This window comes from Salvelinus sp. IW2-2015, linkage group LG12 (genome assembly GCF_002910315.2).
Source record: "Salvelinus sp. IW2-2015 linkage group LG12, ASM291031v2, whole genome shotgun sequence".
NCBI lineage: Eukaryota > Metazoa > Chordata > Actinopteri > Salmoniformes > Salmonidae > Salvelinus > Salvelinus sp. IW2-2015.
In genome coordinates, this window is record NC_036852.1 from 1,962,312 (window position 1) to 1,985,090 (window position 22,779).

A 22,779-nucleotide genomic window follows, 5' to 3' on the forward strand; every position below is an offset into this window, starting at 1 on the left:
TTGTGTCAAGTTGGCTGGATGTCCTTTGCGTGGTGGACCATTCTTGGTACACACGAGAAACTGTTGAGCGTGAAAAACCCAGCAGTGTTGCAGTTCTTGGCACACTCAAACCGGTGCGCCTGGCACCTACTGCCATACCCCTGTTCAGAGGCACTTAAATATTTTGTGTTGCCCATTCACCCTCTGAATGGCATACATACACAATCCATGTCTCAATTGTCTCAAGTCTTAAAAATCCTTCTTTAACCTGTCTCCTCCCCTTCATCTACACTGACTGAAGTGGATTTAACAAGTGACATCAATAAGGGATCATAGCTTTCACCTGGAAAGAGCAGATGTTCTTAATGTTTTGTACACTCAGTGTACATACTGACTTCCACATTGCATGCCAGCCAGTAGTATAACCTTCAGTGCTTCTAGCAGCCCATATTGTCCATCACAGACTGACTTGCATGTGGCTTGCCACAAGGTCGCCGTTTGCATGAAATCTGTGTATTCAAACACAATCACATAATTTTATCTGGTAGTTACCAAGCTGTGAATACTGCCAATGGGAGAGGCACAGACAGCTTGGCACTGCCAGGTTTCCCTCAATGTGGGAGGCTTGGCACACATGTCCAGCGATATTGYACCTGCACTTGCCAAATGTTGTTCAATCTCTCCTTTCCAAAATCTTCTGCTATGATTTTTTCCCCAACTAATGAAAAATAGCCTCTCTTTTTCAAGAAATTTAGATTTTGTATGTGATATAGAGTAAGAATGTTTCATTGTTTCATTTTCCCCTTTTGTGTGTTTGAAGCCTTCCCTTGCCCTTTGGTCCCCTGTGATGTCACAGTTCAAGATTTTCTCCTCTATTTACAGTCATCTCATGACCTTTAACCTGTAACCGAGTGTGGTGTTCAGTCCCAGGCAAATTACTTGTTTTCCAATTGTGGGCATTAATGTCATGATACTGAATAATTTAGGTGACATTTTTCCATTGAAACTATTTGCATTTAAGCATGTAGTAATTTAAGTAGTTGAAATACTTGTGTCACTCTGATCCTTAAACTCTAAATGACATAACAGGTTAATTCAGTTGAGGTAAGTCTTTTATTTACTAATTTTTATGATAAATCTGAATCACAGACACTAATGATACCCCACTAAGATAGAAAGTTCCCTCATGAGCACACTTGTGTTAATTATTTGTTAATCAAAGGGAAGATGTGTTTCCATGTTTGTTTCCATGTTTTCCTAGTTTGTTGTGTCTTGTATAGCAGTGTTGGATATCCATCTGTTTACCCCCACCTGCTAGTACTCTGATTAAAGGCTATGGAAAGATGCCATAAAAATACCCCCCCTCAAACAGTCACATATGACAATGCAGTATTTMGATTTTGAGAAGAAGACCAAAACACAATTGGCAATTGTATCAACCCACTCTGGATTCCAAACCAWATCTGACTCGCAAACTCAAACCAGACCCACACCCAAAGACGTCTCGAGTTAGTTTGACAGCACATCTCTGACAACACCACAGACAAATCCATCCCAGTCCTATCTGACCATTCTCCTATTGCTGTGGCCTGTCTTTTCACGCCCCCAGGTCCTAAAGGGTTTCCCWGAGTGTCTCCAGGCTGATATCTGCCTCCACCTCAACGCGAGTCTGCTCCAGGGCTGCAAGGCATTCCAAGGGGCTACTAAGGGCTGCCTGAGGGCCCTGGCCATGAGGTTCAAGACCACGCACTCCCCACCGGGCGACACACTGGTCCACTGTGGAGACGTGCTTACTGCCCTCTACTTCTTGTCCCGGGGGTCCATCGAAATCCTCAAGGATGACATCGTGGTGGCCATTTTGGGTATGCGCTACTCAAATGTTGATGTGGTTTATTGTTTCACATTGTCTATTAATATCATCTTTATTTAACCTGGTAGGTTATTTAATACACTATTTCACAATAACAACCTGATGAAAGGTTGCAATTAAAACCAAGTTTCATTGTAAACTTCATTTGACATTTCAGATGTATTTTGTGCTTTGTGACAAAGTCCCAAACCAAAATATACGCTAGACACTAGTCACTGCAACAATGACTTGTCTTTTTATTCATGTCGGGCTGTGGAAGGTGTGCTGCTCTCCAGTAAATTGATATCCTGAAGAATTGGTTACCTATGGCTGTGTGAATACTTCATTACAGGATGTTCACACTACTCAAACACTTCTAATGATTTCCCTCTGCCTGAAGGTCAGCTTAATCAGGCTGTTTGGAAGAGAAACAATCTTAGAACAGCAGCACTGCAGGCACACTTTCAAAGACTGTTTTTGTCTCTAAACAGTTCAAGCGGTACTGGRAATGAATAGTAACACAGTACAGTTCAGGTGATCCAGTGCTGCACTTCTCATCAAAGTGTGTGTGTGTCTCTTGCCTCTCTGTGTGTGTCTGTATATCCTCTGTGTACTGTTTATAAGAGGCTAGTCTCGCTATTCTGCTATGCCTGGGTGAGCAGCTGACATCTCTAATGAGCACAGATTCTCATGGCTCCCTCCAAGAACAAACTGTGACAGACAATAGCGCTGTATAGGAGGGTTTTATAGCTGGGAGAAGAGAGAGAGGGTAGAGGATGAAGGAGAGAGTGATAGAGGGGAAGATAAAGAGTGGGGGGAGAGATGAGGAGAGAGAGAGAGTAGAGGGGGTGGAGGGAGAGATGGAGAGAGGGGAACGTAGGGTGGTTTATTGGATCATGTATTATGCTATCTAATTGCCAGCTGAGGGTGATGGAGTGTTGGTGGTGTTAGCAGTCGCTGCTCGCAGGAGATATTGACATCCCCGGGATGTAATCAGAGTAAATCTCCCCTTCATCTCTCCTTCCTTCTTTCCCCTCTCCTTGATCTCTCTCTCTCTCTCTCCGTTTCTCTCTCTCTCTTTCTTTCTCGGCGTCAGCCCAGCGCCAAGCAAGTGTTACAGGCTAAGCATTGTATAAACTGCTCATTTTTCACTCAGCCGATGAGCTTCAGCAAAACGCAGCGACACAATAGGGTCATGGAACGAGCAGTCTTGTTCCCTTGCTCAGACATTGCTGATGCATGCCAGATCTTACAACTCCTGGATAAGTATTTTGCGCATCAGTTAACCACATTATACAGTATGTTATAGCAATCTGATGCCTCACGTTACAGTTGATGACATGGCAGGTAACCATTGGTTGACGCATGCAATGTCTGAGCAGGGGAAAACCACAGGTGTGTTGAAAGAGATGGGTTAATAAGGACTCAGCGCGTTTACCAACGGTAAAGTCACACAAATGCTAATTGCTCCATTTATCGCAGTCACATATTTCTATGCAAATTCTATTGTGAATTAGTAATTGCAATTAGTGTGTAATCAACAGAGAGCAATAAACAATGAATTGTATCTGTAAAATATATGTTGCATCGAGCTTTTGAAGTTAATGGTGAACTGACCAGAGGAAAGACTAGGTGCTTGTCCTACTCTCACCTTAGCGGCTGCCAGGTTTGGACAAGGCCGTATTCATTTGACCATGGAGATCTAGGCCAAGAGCCAGGGCATGCTGTGGGCACGTACACACACACACACACACACACACACACACACACACACACACACACACACACACACACACACCACACACACACACACACACACACACACACACGTTGGTATCTCTGGAGATGACATGACAGGCATCACTGCCATACCGACACTGTAAACTGACAGGTCTGCGCAAAGGAAGTCAGGCGTGAAATAATGATATAACTGAGCCTCTTGGTCATTCCAGGTCAGCACTATAGACATTCACACTGCCTCCCTGTTGTCCTATAGTCAGCACTATAGACATTCACACTACCTCCCTGTTGTCCTATAGTCAGCACTATAGACATTCACACTACCTCCATGTTTCCTATAGTCAGCACTATAGACATTCACACTGCCTCCCTGTTGTCCTATAGTCAGCACTATAGACATTCACACTACCTCCATGTTGTCATATAGTCAGCACTATAGACATTCACACTACCTCCCTGTTGTCCTATAGTCAGCACTATAGACATTCACACTACCTCCCTGTTGTCCTATAGTCAGCACTATAGACATTCACACTACTACCTCCATGTTGTCATATAGTCAGCACTATAGACATTCACACTGCCTCCCGTTGTCCTATAGTCAGCACTATAGACATTCACACTACCTCCATGTTGTCATATAGTCAGCACTATAGACATTCACACTACCTCCCTGTTGTCCTATAGTCAGCACTATAGACATTCACACTACCTCCATGTTGTCCTATAGTCAGCACTATAGACATTCACACTGCCTCCCTGTTGTCATATAGTCAGCCCTATAGACATTCACACTGCCTCCCTGTTGTCATATAGTCAGCACTATAGACATTCACACTGCCTCCCTGTTGTCATATAGTCAGCACTATAGACATTCACACTACCTCCCTGTTGTCATATAGTCAGCACTATAGACATTCACACTACCTCCATGTTGTCCTATAGTCAGCACTAGAACATTCACACTGCCTCCCTGTTGTCCTATAGTCAGCACTATAGACATTCACACTACCCCTGTTGTCATATAGTCAGCACTATAGACATTCACACTACCTCCATGTTGTCCTATAGTCAGCACTATAGACATTCACACTGCCTCCCTGTTGTCCTATAGTCAGCACTATAGACATTCACACTACTCCCTGTTGTCATATAGTCAGCCCTATAGACATTCACACTGCCTCCCTGTTGTCATATAGTCAGCCACTATAGACATTCACACTGCCTCCCTGTTGTCCTATAGTCAGCCCTATAGACATCACACTGCCTCCCTGTTGTCATATAGTCAGCCCTATAGACATTCACACTACCTCCCTGTTGTCCTATAGTCAGCCCTATAGACATTCACACTGCCTCCCTGTTGTCCTTAAAGGAAATGGCAGAAGGACAGGTATAACCTTAACAGTGCATTTGGAAATTATTCAGACGCCTTCACTATTTCTAAATTTTGTTACATTACAGCCTTATTCTAAAATGGATGAAATAGTTTTTTACGTCATCAATCTACAAAATACCCCATAACGACAAAGTATAAAAGGTTCTTATACATTTTTGCGCATGTATTTAAAATGAAAAATCTGAAACATGTCACGTGTGCTCTCTCTCCGGCCTCTAGGTCACCAGGCTGCTTATTACTGCGCACATCTGTCACGTGCATCAGCACCTAATGACAATCACCTGGACTCCATCACCTCCTTGAATACCTGCCCTATTTATGTCACTCCCTTTGGCTCCTTCCCCAGGCGTTATTGTTCCTGTTTCATGTCTGTGCGTTGTTTGTGTTTCTTGTTTTGAATTGTGTTTCATTAATTGATTAAATGATTCACTCCCTGAACTTGCTTCCCGACTTCCAGCGCACACGTTACAAAACATCACATTTACATAAGTATTCAGACCCTTTACTCAGTACTTTGTTGAAGCACCTTTGGCAGCGATTACAGCCTTGAGTCTTCTTGGGTATGACGCTACAAGCTTGGCATACCTGTATTTGGGGAGGTTCTCCCATTCTTTTCTGCAGATCCTCTCAAGCTCTGTCGGGTTAGATGGGGAGCATCGCTGCACAGCTATTTTCATGTCTCTCCAGAAATGTTAGATCGGTTTCAAGTCCGGGTAACTCAAGGACATTCAGAGACTTGTCCCGAAGCCACTCCTGCATTGTCTTGGCTGTGTGCTTAGGTTTGTTGTCCTGTTGGAAGGTGAACCTTCGCCCCAGTCTGAGGTCCTGAGCACACTGGACCAGGTTTTCATCAAGGATCTCTCTGTACTTTGCTCCATTCATCTTTCCCTCGATTCTAACTAGTCTCCCAGTACCTGCCACTGGAAAACATCCCCACAATATGATATTGCCACCACCATGCTTCACCGTAGGGATGGTATTGGCCAGATGATGAGTGGTGCCTGGTTTCCTCCAGACGTGACGCTTGGTATTCAGGCCAAAGGGTTCAATCTTGGTTTCATCAGGCCAGAGAATCTTGTTTCTCATTGTCTGAGAGTCCTTTAGATGCCTTTTGGCAAACTCCAAGCAGGCTGTCATGTGCCTTTTACTGAGGAGTGGCTTCTGTCTGGACACTCTACCATAAAGCCCTGATTGGTGGAGTGCTGCAGAGATGGTTGTCCTTCTGGAAGGTTCTCCCATCTCCACAGAGGATCTCTGGAGCTCTGTCAGAGTGACCATCGGGTTCTTGATCACTTCCCTGAGCAAGGCCCTTTTCCCCGATTGTTCAGTTTAGCTTGGCGGCCAGCTCTAGGAAGAGTCTTGGTGGTTCCAAACTTCTTCCATTTAAGAATGATGGAGGCCACTGTGCTCTTTGGGCACTTTCAATGCTGCAGAAATGTTTTGGTACCCTTCCCCAGATCAACCTCATGGCTTGGTTTTTGCTCTGACATGCACTGTCAACTGTGGGACCTTATATAGACAGGTGTGTGCCTTTCCAAATCATGTCCAATCAATTGAATTTACCACAGGTGGACTCCAATCAAGATGTAGAAATATCTCAAGGATGATCAATGGAAACAGGATGCACCTGAGCTCAATTTCACGTCTATTAGCAAAGGGTCTGAATACTTATGTAAATAAGGCATTTCTGTTTTTTATTTTTAATACATTTGCTAAAATTTCTAAAAACCTGTTTTCGCTTTGTCATTATGGGGTATTGTGTGTAGATTGATGTGATAAAAAATATATATTTTAGAATAAGGCTGTAACGTAACAAAATGTGGAAAAGGGGTCTGCACACTTATCCTAATGCACTGTTAGATGACCTCAAAAGACAGCTGAGCTGCATTATGGGGTAATACACCAGGTGGTTCAGCTGTTTGTGGGTCAAGGCATGTGTGTCATTATGTGCATGTTATATTTCATCATGATTATCAAACCTTTATCTTTCTTTCTCCCGCTCTCCCTTCCATTTACCTCTCCCCCTTTATCTCTCTACCCACTCCCCCTCTCTCTTCCCTACCTCCCTCTCCCTTTCATCTCTCTACCTCCCCTCCTCTCTCCCTCTCTCCTCCCTCCCTCTCGTTTTCTCCCCCTCCCTCCTCATTCTCTCTCTCTTCCAGGGAAGAATGACATCTTTGGGGAGATGATCCACTTGTACACCAAGCCAGGGAAGGCCAACGCGGACGTGCGGGCGCTCAGCTACTGTGACCTGCACACCATCCAGAGGGAGGAGATCCTGGAGGTGCTTGACATGTACCCCGAGTTCGCCGACTACTTCCTCAGCAACCTGGAGCTGACCTTTAACCTCCGAGACGAGAGCGGCAAGGTAAATACAGATGGATAGACAGACAGACACATATGGAAGGACAGAAGGATGGGTGGATGGATGGATTGGTGGGTGGACGGATGGATGGACCATGCGATCGGTAGGCAGTACAGATACAATTTTAAGTGGTGTATTTTCTTGTACGCAGCCTCAGAATGCAGAGTCAGTCTACCCCAGTAATTCTGATGGGGATGACATCAAATGCAGAAGAAGGCTCACTAACAAGAGGAAATCTTCCGCAGGTGAGTTGACAGTTCAACTGAGCCAGCCTGTTTTATACAATATCATGCATTTTAGTTTTTTAGGAGACGCTCTTATCCAGAGCAATTAGGGTTAAGTGCCTTGCTCAAGGGCACATCGAGAGAGAGAAAATTACCCCCCTAGTTAGCTCTGGGATTCGAACCAGCTACCTTTCAGTTACTGGCCCAACACTTTTCACCGCTAGGATACCTGCCTTCATGAAAGTGTCTCCAAGTTTAAGAAGACTGTATTCATACACAGGGAATAGTTTTAATTTGGCTTCTAAGAGCTCTATAAGTTGGGAGGCATTGTTGCAACACACCACTCAACAGTTTGGTATCCATTCAAACTAATTAAATTGGTCACCATGGTTACGGTTTTTCAGAATACAGTTCCATCTCCTAAAATAAACCCCTCTCCCACCATGTCATGTTGACCTGTACTGTAGATTGTCCAAATGTGTTTTTGTCTAATTCAGACAGAATATACCACATTAAAAGTGTGGCAATTAATGTTCTACATTTTCAGCCATATCATATCCTTCAATGCATGCCATTGGATGTTATCTCTCCTGTACTTNAACTGTGGGACCTTATATAGACAGGTGTGTGCCTTTCCAAATCATGTCCAATCAATTGAATTTACCACAGGTGGACTCCAATCAAGATGTAGAAATATCTCAAGGATGATCAATGGAAACAGGATGCACCTGAGCTCAATTTCACGTCTATTAGCAAAGGGTCTGAATACTTATGTAAATAAGGCATTTCTGTTTTTTATTTTTAATACATTTGCTAAAATTTCTAAAAACCTGTTTTCGCTTTGTCATTATGGGGTATTGTGTGTAGATTGATGTGATAAAAAATATATATTTTAGAATAAGGCTGTAACGTAACAAAATGTGGAAAAGGGGTCTGCACACTTATCCTAATGCACTGTTAGATGACCTCAAAAGACAGCTGAGCTGCATTATGGGGTAATACACCAGGTGGTTCAGCTGTTTGTGGGTCAAGGCATGTGTGTCATTATGTGCATGTTATATTTCATCATGATTATCAAACCTTTATCTTTCTTTCTCCCGCTCTCCCTTCCATTTACCTCTCCCCCTTTATCTCTCTACCCACTCCCCCTCTCTCTTCCCTACCTCCCTCTCCCTTTCATCTCTCTACCTCCCCTCCTCTCTCCCTCTCTCCTCCCTCCCTCTCGTTTTCTCCCCCTCCCTCCTCATTCTCTCTCTCTTCCAGGGAAGAATGACATCTTTGGGGAGATGATCCACCTGTACGCCAAGCCGGGGAAGGCCAACGCGGACGTGCGGGCGCTCAGCTACTGTGACCTGCACACCATCCACAGGGAGGAGATCCTGGAGGTGCTTGACATGTACCCCGAGTTCGCCGACTACTTCCTCAGCAATCTGGAGCTGACCTTTAACCTCCGAGACGAGAGCGGCAAGGTAAATACAGACGGACGGACAGACAGAAACAGATGGATGAATGAGGACGGATGGACCATGCGATCGTTAGGCAGTACAGATGCAATTGTAAGGGGTGTATTTTCTTGTACGCAGCCTCAGAATGCAGAGTCAGTCTACCCCTACCCCAGTGATTCTGATGGGGATGACATCAAATGCAGAAGAAGGCTCACTAACAAGAGGAAATCTTCCGCAGGTGAGTTGAGGTGGTTTTTACGGCTACTCTTTTTCAAAGCAGTTCATTTCAACTGAGCCAGCCTGTTTTATACAATATCATGCATTTTAGTTATTTAGGAGACACTCTTATCCAGAGTGACTTAAAGGAGCAATTATGGTTAAATAGGGTTACGGGTAAGTGCCTTGCTCAAGGGCACATTGAGAAGAAAATAAGAAAAAAACAGCTTGTTGGCTCTGGGATTCGAACCAGCGACCTTTCAGGTACTGGCCCAACACTTACCGCTAGGATACCTGCTTTCATGGAAGTGTCTCCAAGTTTGAGAAGACTGTATTCCTACACAGGGAATAGTTTTAATATGGCCTCTAAGGGCTCTGTAAGTTGGGAGGCATTGTTGCAACACACCACTCAACAGTTTGGTATCCATTCAAACTAATTAAATTGGTCACCATGGTTACGGTTTTTCAGAATACAGTTCCATCTCCTAAAATAAACCCCTCTCCCACCATGTCATGTTGACCTGTACTGTAGATTGTCCAAATGTGTTTTTGTCTAATTCAGACAGAATATACCACATTAAAAGTGTGGCAATTAATGTTCTACATTTTCAGCCATATCATATCCTTCAATGCATGCCATTGGATGTTATCTCTCCTGTACTTTTTTTTCTTTCTCCTGTTATCTCTCCTGTACTATTTTCCTTCAAATTTACTGACAGTTTCCCTCTCTGCTCACCTTCCCCTTGCTTCTGTAAAGGCAAAGTTGCAAGCACACAATGAAATATATAAAGTATCTTTACGACAGCAAGGCTCTGAGGCAGCAGCAGATCTGGTGGGGACCGTTTAGAGCGTGACACCTTCCTATTGTTTGTTCTGCCGAGCTGCTGCCTCCCAGAGGAGCTGTCTGTAACAAAGAACCCAGTGTTCCTCCAACACACACTCACTCACTCACACACGCATGCACGCACACACACACACACACAGACATGCATGGATGCACACACACACATTAGATCCTACACACACACATGCATGCATGCCCACACGCACGCACAGGCACACTCACCCTGATTGCCCTCCTCCTTCCCCACAGGGACCCAGATCAAAGAGACGTCGGTGTTCTGCGACGGTGGTGAGCGGGACAGGCAGCTCTTCCCCTCCTCCCAGGCTGTAGCCACCGTGGTGGAGGAGAGGAGAGACTCAGAGGAGGAGAGGGAAGATGAAGAAGTCGAGGAGGAGGGAGGGGAGGGGGAGGAGCAGAGGCCTCTGTGCTCGGGGGGGCAGGGTTACCCCTTGGTGAGGGACCACACCTTGGGACTTGGGCTGGGGGACGTTGTTCCGGACGCGTCGGGAGGAGGAGACAATGTGGAGAGGAACCAGTCTTATAAAGGTACAGTTAGAAGCCTCTAAAGATCCCTACAACAATGATTTTAATGACTAGGCCATTTTGGCTAGACCAAAAGCTGACACACCAATTCAAATGAGCTCCATACGCCTTAAAATATCAAAATAACAAATGTTATCTTGCAATAACGACCTGGTAAAATGTCCATACCAGAAACCTTCAGTGAGTGTATGGGTAGCATAGCACCGATGCCAGAGGGCCCAAAACAAGCAATGGTCACACGACAAGACATGTCCTTTCAAGCCATTTTCTACAGAATATTGAGTAACTGTACTGTAATTAATTTGGGAAAAAGGAAATTACCCTGGGCCACTGGAGCAGGATGTCACACATATTAAAAATCCAAACAAGGATTAGGGCTCATCGCCACGGCAACTACCATTATAAGAGGATTATTTATATCTGACAACCAACCAGGGTCATTGGTCTGGAAATGCAGGTTTTCGAACAAACTCTGTTAGATGTTTTCATTTACTGTTATTATATACTGTTATTCAGTGGTAGAAAATGCATCAATGCTAATATTAAAGCAGAGTGCTTCGAATGACACAGGATCTATTGTTGTACTGTTCTAGCACAGTGTTAAGGCGTCATCTAAAACCAAGCAAAACAGGAGGTAAACTAGCTATGAAAATAGAATAAAGCTCCTGGGGCCAGGAGTTTTCCCTGGTTAGGAAACATGGTCAGGAAAACCTCAGGCCCTACATGGTCAATCCTAGCACTGATCCCAGACCATTTTCTTCTGGAGAGTAAGAAGAAGACAGAAGGACTGGTGAGGCTGGCTTCTTACAGGCCATAGGTTCATTTAAGACCTGGCACTCTTACAGGTTTGTTGGAAAATCCTCTGTTTTATCCCTCGCCAATTTGCCACCAGATGCCAGCTCATTACCTTGTTGATGCCTGGTTGGCATTAGAAATGGCATGACCTATGGTGACCAGCTTGTGAAAGAGATCATGAGCTTAGCTTGTTTGTTTATGCTTTGTTTATCAGCCCTACACACCTATGACACACACACACACAGACACACACACACTTTCTCTACTCCCCCAAACACGACTTTCACAAATAATTATTCCTAACATAACTACTTTCTTTGTAAAATCCTCAACTACTTTTTTAATATGTTAACATCAATGTGGTAAAAATGATTAAAACTGCCTCGATATGCACGTAGCCACTGTAACAATAACAATTGGCAAAATGAAATTACACGTTTCTATTTGCGTCTCGAGAGTATTGCGCTCCGTGATGAACATTCCTGTCAGCATGTGGTGATTTGAGAGTAATATGCTGTAATTCAGTTCTTAAGCGGATGATGATGATTCCTGGTTTGAGTAGGAGGCAGGCAGTGTTACCCGCTGGATATTGATTCCTGTAATCACCCCAGCATGGAGGCAAAATAAATGGTAGCTTCTGTTCTTGACATCTTTCATTACTGTAAAAGCTATCTTCCAAGCATGATCAACTCAATCACTGAGTCTAGTGCAGTGCTTCGGTCATCACTAGTCACCACAGCCACAAATTCATAAACCCTGCCTATTTCTACAATTTCTCCACTTAAAATCTGATTTTAAACCTAACCTTGACCCTAACCACACTGCTAACCCTAATGCCTAACCCTAACCTTAAATTAAGACCAAAAATAACATTTTTGTTTTCATGAATTGTTACGACATAGCCAGTGTTGACATTGTGGCTGAGGTTTCTAGTGGTAACTCAGTGTTTCTCTAGCCTTGCACTGGGTTAAGGTTAGAGTACATAATTGTTCTAGGCCAGCAGTAGCACATCTACATATCTAGACGTTGGTTAGTTGAATTGGTTGTTTTACTGCTGGGCTACAACAAACATATGCAACCTTTTGGGGTACCCAGGGACTGGAATTTGAACCAACAAAGGTGCAGGCTTTACTTCTAGCCCTGCACTAACACACCTGATTTAAGAATCAAGGGCTGGATGATTGTGGTATTTCTTTCTATATCAGGTTTGCTAGTGCTGGGCTAGAACAAAACGGTGCACCCCTGTGGGTCCACAGTACTAGGACTGAAGAACATTGTTGGCATTATAGCGATATAACACTGTGGTAGACATCTATCAGGTGTGTTGTATTCCTATCGACACCCACTCAGTAGCTGTGAAAGGCTAGACCAACTTTTTTTGTGCCTGAGGGAGAAATGATTCTGGACACAGTGCTGCCATTACAGTTTCTAACAGCCAGGGAATAATGTGAGTGAGAGAGTGACTGATGCTATAACTGCTGGTTATACAGTGGGGCCCAATGTACCCATTGATCAATTAAATGGTAGCCTTTGACAGGACTGGTATGGATGAGTGATTGCTATCTAGTCAGTGTTGGTGGTTAGTACTCTGTACCTTCTCAAACCTCTACGGTCATCAGACAATATTGTTGGCAAAGGATCATACCTAACTAAAAAGGATTCGATGTTCTGTGGGAAATGATTGGTGCTGTGATTTAGTTGTATATATAATGGTATGTGTTTGTGCATGTGTGTGTCTAGACCTGCGTGGGGAGGAGTGGGGGTGCGTGCGGCCCAGGGAGGTCCTGGAGGAGTCGGCCCAGGACTCCCGAAGTGGGGTCGGAGAGGAGGACAGTGAGCCGGACAACACCTACGGAGAGGTGGAGCAACGTCTGGACCTGCTGCAAGAGCATCTAAACAGGTGAAGGGGAGATGCGAAATTCTGATCGCAATTCGCCATAAAAAAAACACAACTTTAACCAAGCCGTTCTGGTGGTAAACAGACTACACCGTCTTCAAATAACCCTAGCCCATCTATCACTACATCCCACTACACTATAGACTAGATACACAGCAAGGTTTTTCCAGTACAACAGCCATCAGAATACAACTGGGTTTACCGTACACATCCACGGTCCACTGTGAATCATTGCTTGTAAAGTAAGGCTCACTATATAACACAGAGTTGACTTCTGCATACGTTCTGCATGGAAGGGATCCAGCTGCTACAGACAGCAGACAGCATCGCCTATTTTTAGCTGACGCCCGTGAGATGCAATCGCAACACAAAGACAGCAGACGTCACGGCAGAGTTTGGAGGGGAGGGTTGGGAGGTGGTGCGGGGCAACAGCAGACTGAGGGAGGGGTCACATCAGCTAAAAAGTGGGAGGAGGCCTCTGAGTCAGTCCGACTCTTTCTCTTTTTATTTCTTTCTCTTTTTATTTCTCTCTCTCTCTCTCTCTCTCTCTCTCTCTCTCTCTCTCTCTCTCTCTCTCTCTCTCTCTATATATATATATATATATATATATATGTTCCATCTTTATATAGCCTATTCTCGTTTTTCATTCGTTCCTTTCATTTTCTTGTTTTCCCTACATCGCTTTCTCTTTTTATTTCTCTTTTTCCCCTCTCCCTTTCTCTCTCATTTTCTCTTCCCCTCTCTATGAGACTCTCAAAACACCTGTCTCTTATACACATCTAGATGTGGATATCTTCCCTCTCCATATCCCTTCTTCCACTGGAAGTGGCGGTTACAGACTGGCCACCTCAGGCTCTTTGCAGGCGTACGTCGCTCTCATTTCTCCTGCTTTAGGGAGGTAATGGGCAGACGCCTGGCCACTTTACAGACATGGCGCCCACACTACCCTGCCTCATCTAGCTGGAGCACGCCTGCCGGGGGTGTTGATCGACTCAGATTGTCTTACGGCTCAACAGCAACTGTGACAAACACTGTCTTGTTCTCTGTCCGCAGTGCTCTGAAGGCAGTATGGGTGTGCCGTTTCTAGATACAGTACACAGGTCTGTGTGTTTGTCATTGGAAATAAATCCATTAAAGTGATATATTTCAATATTAGCTTTTCGATACCTTGAAGGTGTTGTATGCAAAACTGGAGAAAAATCAAGAAATTATCATTCACAAAATAGAGAAGCACACATAAAAATTAATTGTGATGACATTTTGTTTGGGGTGGAAAGGTCTGAAACAGATAAAGCTGTGCTATAGGCTCCCTCTAGTGTTTTCATTGAGTATTACTGACTGCGCTCTCCCAATACAAGACACATGCATAAAACGAAACCTACAGTAGCTTAAGCTAATACATAGCTAATACACTAAGGACCTATTTTAAGCTGCTCAGACTTTTACCAAAAAATCACGCATTGACGTCCGTGGCAGATTTATTTAAAAAATGTGAGTGACGCATGTGAATCGCAAGCTTCCCACCCCTTACGCTGTCTCCCTGACTCTCCCCACCCACCATCCAGGCTCGAGTCCCAGATGACGTCAGACATCAAGGCCATCCTCCAGCTACTGCAAAGGCAGAGCACCGTGGTTCCCCCGGCCTACAGCATCGTCACCTCCAGCCCAAAGTACCAGAGGCCTGCCATCAGGGTGCAGCCTGTTTCTGCCATCAGGATCACAGAGCCTCAACACAGCCTCAACCCTGCTTCACCACTGGCTCAGGTATACTGAACCAGCCAAGTCTACACTAGCCCTCAGAGCTGTATACTGTGTTATGCATAATGGCTCTGTATATACTGGCTAGGCACATTACACTCCCCTGTCTATATACTGGTCTATAGGTGCATTATCACTGTCTGTTCTGTATACTGAAGGATGGTTACAGTATCACTATGTGTGTATTGGATACTACAGAAGTCAATATCCCTGCCTGAAGTTGTTTGTTCTCGGTTTGCTGACCAGCCTGGTCTCAGAGCAAAACGTATTATATTTGACTAAAATCCGTGCCACTCCATTTAGTGTGATATGTTACTTTATGTTAGGGTACATTACATTGACTATACATAACATAGTAAACGTAAATCCGGGACACTCAAATTAGCATGATATGTTACGTTTGGTACGGACAGTAAATTACTTTAGACAAAAACGAAAGGAATGCCTAGCAACCTAAATATTGCATATTCAAACCTCATCACGGACAACTTTTGTATTTTAAATAATTATATATAACAACTACTTACTACTTTTTAGCGACTTTGTCACTAATTAGCATGTTCACTAACACTTCCCCTAACCCAATAACCTAACTCCTAACCCTGAACCTTAACCCCTAACCTAATGTAGCATATCATACTAAAGCAGTCAAACATAATATATCATACTAAACGGGTAAAATGCAATCAAGACGTAGGATACTATACGTCAAGCAATTATTTTATTGTACGACCGTTATTACATTGGTCGGCCAATGTAATGTAACCTAACTTAAAGTAACATATCATACTAAATGGAGTGGCACAGATTTTTTTGAATATAATACATTTTGCTCTGAGACCAGGTTGTGCTTACTGCTTCACAGAATCCTGACATGGAGAAGCCTCTGAACAAATCCAAAGAATCCATGTCAGGCCAGGGTCCCACGGAAATGCCCCCGGAAAAGGACCTCAAGGCGGGACTGCTAGAGAAGGACACAGAGCCCAGACACACACAAAACAAAATTGACTCTCCGGAGAAACAACAACAACCTAGAGCCCTCTTCCCCTCCGCCAGACAAGCCTCGCTCCCCGACGCATCACCTGAAAATTCAGAAACGTCAGGACTCCACAGGCCGGTATCCGACCCTGGGCTTCTGGGAAAGTAGGCCCTTTCGCCTGCCTGCGCCCCTTTTTCTCACTACGGAAAACTAGGACTTCTCTCAAAGTTTGACTCAGGGTCTTAGAAGGAGACTGTATATGCAAAGAATACTGTCGACTTCCTTCCACTCCTTTTCCAATATTTTCTGCCGATCTCTGATTTAGATGTGTTATAAAGTACATTTATACAGCGGTATTTCTACTGTATATTACTAACATCTGTAATTATCTACCATGTACATATTTCAGATGTAACACTGCCAGCAACACAAAGGCACCTAACATGCTTGTTCTTCCAAGAAAGAAAAATGCATGTCTTGGAAGTGTTTTCTGTTGCATGGTCAAAACACAACCCATCTCATGCACTGCACAGTCATGGTGTGAGGTCGGCATGCTTTCAGAGTAATGAGTATCCGTTCTATAGTTATTCCCAATCGATGGGGACAAAGCCACTTGGAACTCTCTTTCAAAGGCATTTTCAATCTGAAAATAAGTGTGCAGTTTTAAACTCATCGCATTAATGACCTTATCAAACAGACACCATGTAATGTATTTGGCTAATTAACAATCTCCACGTCCGACATTATATATACAAATATTTCATCATATATTGTGCCTAAGTACCTACCGTCAACTTGTCTTTCAAAAAGTCATCTGATCAGAAGAGACAAAGAACCACTATGTAAAATGCATCTTCTATTAGATTATAAATACACAGATATGCAAATGAATATGATTTAAATGGTTGGGAAAGCTCTTATACGAAGTATCCCTTACACTGCTAAAGTATTCCTGAGAGAGATTATTTGTAATCACTTTGCACCACAAGTCTCTTTCATGGGGCCATGAAAGCAATAACGATAACATTAAAACATTAATTTACACACATGAATAATATACATATTTGATTAATGACTAGAAATTAGCACGGGTACATACCCAAAAGTCTTTAAAACTTGTACGGCATGAACTAAAACAGAAACTAAAAGACTGTACTTCAAGTTCTGTATTCTTGTAAAAAAAAATATACATGCAAATGGACTCTACTGTATATTTGAATTTACAAAAGAGATACTTATCCACTTAATATAGCTACTTTCCTCCCTGAATCACTGAATATGTTTTACTATTGAAAATATTGTCAAAAAAGAATTTAATGGGAAGTGTATGCATATTTATGAGCTATACAAAAGTATGTTTTTTGGTATTGTATTAAAAACTATTTATTACTGTAACTACACACACAAAGAGGCATGAACAGGGTGGACTAATGATTATTTTTCATATATGTAATCGATGTGCAGGATCACTTCTCTCTTGAAAGGGCCTGCACTTAACGAAATGCATATCATTGTATAACAGGAGTTGTAAAGCAACATTACCTGTTCAGATGTAGAAAACTACAATGAATAGCAACTCTCAAAAGATGAATTGCTCAGATATCTTTTTTGAATTGTAATAAGAGGAATCAGGCCAAATTCTATTTCATTTTCCTTACTAGTTATTGAGTAGTTACATGTAACCAATTATTTAAAGGTACAGTAGACATAGCAGTATATCCTCATACAAACATCCTCGTTTCAGAAATCAACTACAACATTGTAATCTGCCACTATTGTCTATTGCCAATCATGCAAAGGAAGAGCCAATAGTAGCAGTTTGACAGATTTGATTCTGTTGTTGTCTATAAGCAGGAAGTAAACCCGCTGAGTCTACCTTTAATTAATACCTTTCATAAGTACTGTACCCCACAATCTTTAAGCTTCAACTCTTCTTTCCATGCATGTTTAGGGGCTTCCATTTATATTCCAAGAATGCAGATTTTATTACTGTCTAACCAAGTGACAAAATCAATGCTGAGACGGTGTCAGAAACCGACAACGTAGAGATTCAGGCCGAGCTAGCAGCTTAACCCTCGTTAGCCTTAGTTTTTTCTAACCTACATTAGCCTTCACAAACGTCCTAAACACATTTATTCAGCTGAATAATATGCATTCAACAGTCAGCAATGTAAATGTATTGAATATGGACAGATTCTGCATGTCACAAATTAAGTCATTTTAGTTTTATGACTTATTTTACACAAACACAAACATAGTCAGATATGTGGTATTGCATGGATCGACATCAGCTGGCAATTTGTTTTAACAGATTTCAAAACGTGTTTGTGATTTATCATGAATTTATCATGAATAAATAGACCCATTATTTCTATAAGAGAACACTTGATTTTCCATAATTTTTTTATGTGTTTTGGTTCAATTGTGTATCAGCCCACGAAGTGAGTGAGATACATTATGAAAAACACATATCATGCTCCCATATGTAGCAATTAACAGATGTACTAATAACTTTGTCAGGGCAAATGGAATCTAGGGAAGTCATATTCATTAGGAATACTATAGCTATGTATGTTTTGTAGCAGTACTTAGTTGGGTTTGAATTAAAGGCAGACTCAGCAATACGACATATTGCGGAGTCTACCTTTAATTTCAGATCGTACCGGCCCTATGCTATGAGTTGTGCCCATACACAGCTATAAGCCTTTTCGGAGGGCACAGGTCCTTTGCTCCATGTCATTGTAATGCCAGTTAAGTGGCCACGACTACTCGATCTGTTTTAAAACCCACCACGGCTGGGCTGAAACACACATAACCCTGGCAAAACAAGCTACGGTGTTTCGAGTATAATCTTTCCAGAGCACAGATGCTATACAAAGTAGCTGAAACATGACATGTCCAATACCTGAAGAGTGCCCCAATGAACTTTTCAAAGGTCACACTTTTGCACAGAAATTAAACAAAAAAATGTGTGCTTTACTAGAGAAATTTCACTTTTTAAATCTAGTGCTGTTCACAATTGTTTTTATGCATTTTTTTAAATGTTTGCCACTGTATTTTATACAATGCAACACTTAACAGCTGATATGAATGTTTGTCCTTGAATATACTGTATTTAAAGAAATGTAATATATTGTGTACATATATTGATGAAAACCATTTGTGTAATTGTATAAATTAATAAACAGAATGCATACGGACTACAAACTGAGTTTATTGTGTTGTGAATAACACCAATATCACTGATGAATGCCCCAATGGTCACAAAGCACTTAACTACATGTCTGAGAAATATTTCACCCTGAACTATGAAAATACAGGTTATCACAAAAAAAGTTGTAGACATAATTGTTGGTGGTAGTTAATGCATGCTTTTCTTTGCGAAGGAATAACAGTGCATGTTTACAACACAGTGCAGGTTATTCATATATTTGTGGATGCCCTAATGTTTAACTTGTGTATTGCATTAGGCCACATTTCATTCAAATCAAGAGATGCATATAGTTACCTTAAAAAAGGCAAAGCCAGCATAACTGTATATTTGTAATAAAAATATTATTATACATCTATACTTCAAAATGTACGGAGTGTTTAATGTAATTCACACCTAAATAATGGTTATAAAACAATAGTGGTTATAAAAACAGAACATATACAGTGATGGGGAAGAATATGGAAACCGTATGATCAGAGATTGTAAATGGCACAAAAGTAACCATCGTAAAGATCAGTAACATCTCTGCTATCCCTTTCTTTGTTCAAATCTACCACTGTCAGTTAGCAACAGAATTTACAACAAGCAGATACATTTAGAAACACGCCATATGATATCTGGCAAATCTGCACATTGTACAAGAAAGGCAGACATTATGGCAAGCAAGCAGTTTCTGTTGTAACCTCCTTCCCCGTTTTAAGTTGGTCATGGGACTCAACCTAAGAATTTTGGGCTAATATTGATTGGTGCCATCCCATTATTTAGGGGAAGTGGTCAGCGAGCCCCAGACTGCCGGTTGAAGTGCCCCTCCCTCTGACTCCAGCACGGGATGGGCCGGGCCAGGCCACACCACTCAGATGGCCATTGTACACAGGATAAACTGCAGGAGGAAAATCAAGAGAAAATGAGCTCATTTTGATGTAATTACTATAACTTGCATGTCAGGACAGGCTATTTGGAATCCCATTACAGGCTGGGGAATGAGAAAGAGGAAAACTGGAAATTTAAAAAATGCATGTTCAGATAACACTGGAACGGGGAGGTACTTTCTTCCGTTGTGTGCCTACTAAACACGGCCCTGAATTGCACTTACGTCATCGTATTGGAAGTTGACAGCCCCCTGCTGCATCTGGTCTCTCCTCCTGAAGCTCTCTGTGGAGACACATAGTAAAGATGGCAGTGTAGAGGTGAAATTTAAATGCCATTCATTGGACTACAATACCCAGCGAGACACTGTGCTAATGAGCCTACGAATGTACATGCACAAAAGAGACCAGGACAAAACAAGACAGATTACACCACAAAAGATAATGGCTTTGAATGAGTCAAATGTCAGTGAATGACAGAATTTGTGTTATTTTATAACGAAACCCATAGCTCTGGATTGTGAGGAAATGTGAAATGCTGTTGAGTTGTTTTTTTTTTAAACACTGAAGTTAAACATCGTCACGTGCCGCCTCCAAGTCAGCATCTTACCTGTGAGGGCGCGAAGCTTCACAGCACATGCCACATAGTCGTCAAAGTAGATCCGGCCAGCCTTGCTGTAGCGTTTGATAACAGCGTTCAGAGCTTGCGGGCTGATCCTGTAGCCTGTAGTAAGAGATCACAACATGCATTCAATTATTCATACGCCAACATAGTATTAGGATCGACACCACTGCATTTAGTTGACAATGATCATAAACACCAGCCTTTGCCTAATTGTCCAGCTACTTTGTATCAAGAAGGGTCTCTCAGACCAATACCTTGAAATTATCTCCAGCTACACTAAAATTAGGATTATTGTAGGAGTCTATCATCAATGGTTTAAATCATTTAAGGAAGTCAAGCCTCCCAACCCATTTCGGATGCTGCATCTGAACCAGGCCCTGGAACGCTGCCCCTCTTTGGATGGCAGAATGGACTATCCCATGTCGCCATCCTATCAGAATGGACTGCCCCATATCATTAGCCTAACAGAGCACTGACTCACCCATAGCGGAGATGGACTGGGTCATCTCATGGGGTTCCACCGTGCCACTCCGGTCCTGGTCGAACATCATGAAGTTCTGCTTCCAGCTACTCAGGGCAGCAAACAGCTCCTTGAACTCATTGAAGCCCAGCTTCCCGGTCATGTCTCTCTGGTGGGAGGTTAGTTAAGGGTTAACTTTGTTCGTTAGGTAAGAAACTAAAAACGGCCATGTGAACTGGTCTCACACAGGATATGATGAGTTGTGGTAAATGTGGGAGAACTTGACCTTTCTGCGACTGAATTAGTTCCATAAGTAACCCTCTGTCTCAATACAGCCCACTTACACATCGTATCATGTGCTTAATCTGAAAATACATTATATAGAACATCCCAAACGGCAAATGCTGACTGTTGTACATCCTTGTCGTAAAGTCTATTACTCTACATAAGAAGCATGAACATGTTCAGAGAGAAACAGGACTTCCTCTGAACATGGAGCAACAGGCATGACGCAACTGGAGCATGAGGCAAGTTCCATCTTGCAAATTCATTGGCAAATGCATACTGAATGGAACCCAGTAGACTAGGCCTTGTATAAGTGTGAAATATACTGCAGCCAGGAAGTAATTTAGGGGAATTCAAATGAATCATCCCAAGCCACCTACTGCTCAAAGCTTTCTCACCTGTTAAACTGTTAAAAGAGAAGAATGAACTCAGCACTGACACATTAGGTTTATTAGTTMATTAACATTTATGACTGCTATTCATTTTTCACCAGCAAGTCAAAGAAGCAAAGTGCAATACCAAACAAACTTCAATGACACTGGACAGAGGCCCAGTCCAAGAGATGCWTTGACATAGAAAGGATACATCCAGCATTGCGATCATGATTCTACATGTCTCCAAACTGAAGGCTGTTGGGAGAAGAGAAACCATGATCACAATGAAAAACAAACATACAATGACAATACCAATCAGAAAACCTGTGACAAATCTTTGTAAAGACTATATTAACGCCGGATACACAAATCATAAAACATCACACAACATAATCTAATCATTTATGAACCACAAAGTGAACCTTGATGGTGGGACGGTGTGAACTTACGAGTATAGGTGCCACTGATACCAGTCTGTGTAAGACACCTCTGAAGCTCCTCTGCATCAATCTCACCATCCTGCACAGAGGAATATCCCTGCAAGATTACTCTCCAACAACAACTTATCATTACTGTGCAGTGAATTTAATTTAAAAAAAATAAAAAATAAAAAAAAGACTTGAATGTCTTGAGATAACTTTGTGGTGTAACCATGACATCACCATGCATGTACCAGTAATGTTGCACCCCCTTTTTCTCATGATATCCAATTGCGATCTTGTCTCGTCGCTGCAACTCCCCAATGGACTCGGGAGAGGCGAAGGTCGAGTCATGAGTCCTCTGAAACATGACCCACCAAGCCGTGCTTCTTAACACTCGCCCGCTTAACCCGGAAGCCAGCTGCACCAATGTGTCGGAGGAAGTCAGCCTGCAGGCGCCCGGCCTGCCAAAAGGAGTCGCTACAGCGCGATGAGCCAAGTAAAGC

The 22,779-nt window shown here is 42.6% G+C and overlaps 3 protein-coding genes across 3 annotated transcripts in view; 1 reads left to right on the forward strand and 2 right to left on the reverse strand.

Annotated features, from left to right (window-relative positions):
* LOC111971060 (voltage-gated inwardly rectifying potassium channel KCNH7) overlaps positions 1-19,237 on the forward strand; it is a 95,137-nt gene extending 75,900 nt beyond the window's left edge. The window contains exons 13-21 of the mRNA XM_070445865.1: positions 1,589-1,841; positions 7,127-7,332; positions 7,481-7,574; positions 8,817-9,022; positions 9,137-9,236; positions 10,308-10,604; positions 13,137-13,296; positions 14,859-15,057; positions 15,917-19,237. Coding sequence (XP_070301966.1) covers positions 1,589-1,841; positions 7,127-7,332; positions 7,481-7,574; positions 8,817-9,022; positions 9,137-9,236; positions 10,308-10,604; positions 13,137-13,296; positions 14,859-15,057; positions 15,917-16,198 — 1,797 coding nt within the window. The 3' untranslated portion in view covers positions 16,199-19,237. The remainder of the gene's footprint in view (positions 1-1,588; positions 1,842-7,126; positions 7,333-7,480; positions 7,575-8,816; positions 9,023-9,136; positions 9,237-10,307; positions 10,605-13,136; positions 13,297-14,858; positions 15,058-15,916) is intronic.
* LOC111970872 (T-box brain protein 1-like) overlaps positions 1-22,779 on the reverse strand; it is a 303,702-nt gene that overhangs the window by 184,160 nt on the left and 96,763 nt on the right. The gene's annotated exons all lie outside the window — the stretch shown is intronic.
* Positions 19,229-22,779, reverse strand: part of LOC112081175 (grancalcin) — an 8,000-nt gene continuing 4,449 nt past the window's right edge. The window contains exons 3-8 of the mRNA XM_024147351.2: positions 22,304-22,373; positions 22,066-22,109; positions 21,217-21,364; positions 20,721-20,834; positions 20,338-20,396; positions 19,229-20,124 (exon numbers count right to left, since the gene is read on the reverse strand). Coding sequence (XP_024003119.1) covers positions 20,098-20,124; positions 20,338-20,396; positions 20,721-20,834; positions 21,217-21,364; positions 22,066-22,109; positions 22,304-22,373 — 462 coding nt within the window. The 3' untranslated portion in view covers positions 19,229-20,097. The remainder of the gene's footprint in view (positions 20,125-20,337; positions 20,397-20,720; positions 20,835-21,216; positions 21,365-22,065; positions 22,110-22,303; positions 22,374-22,779) is intronic.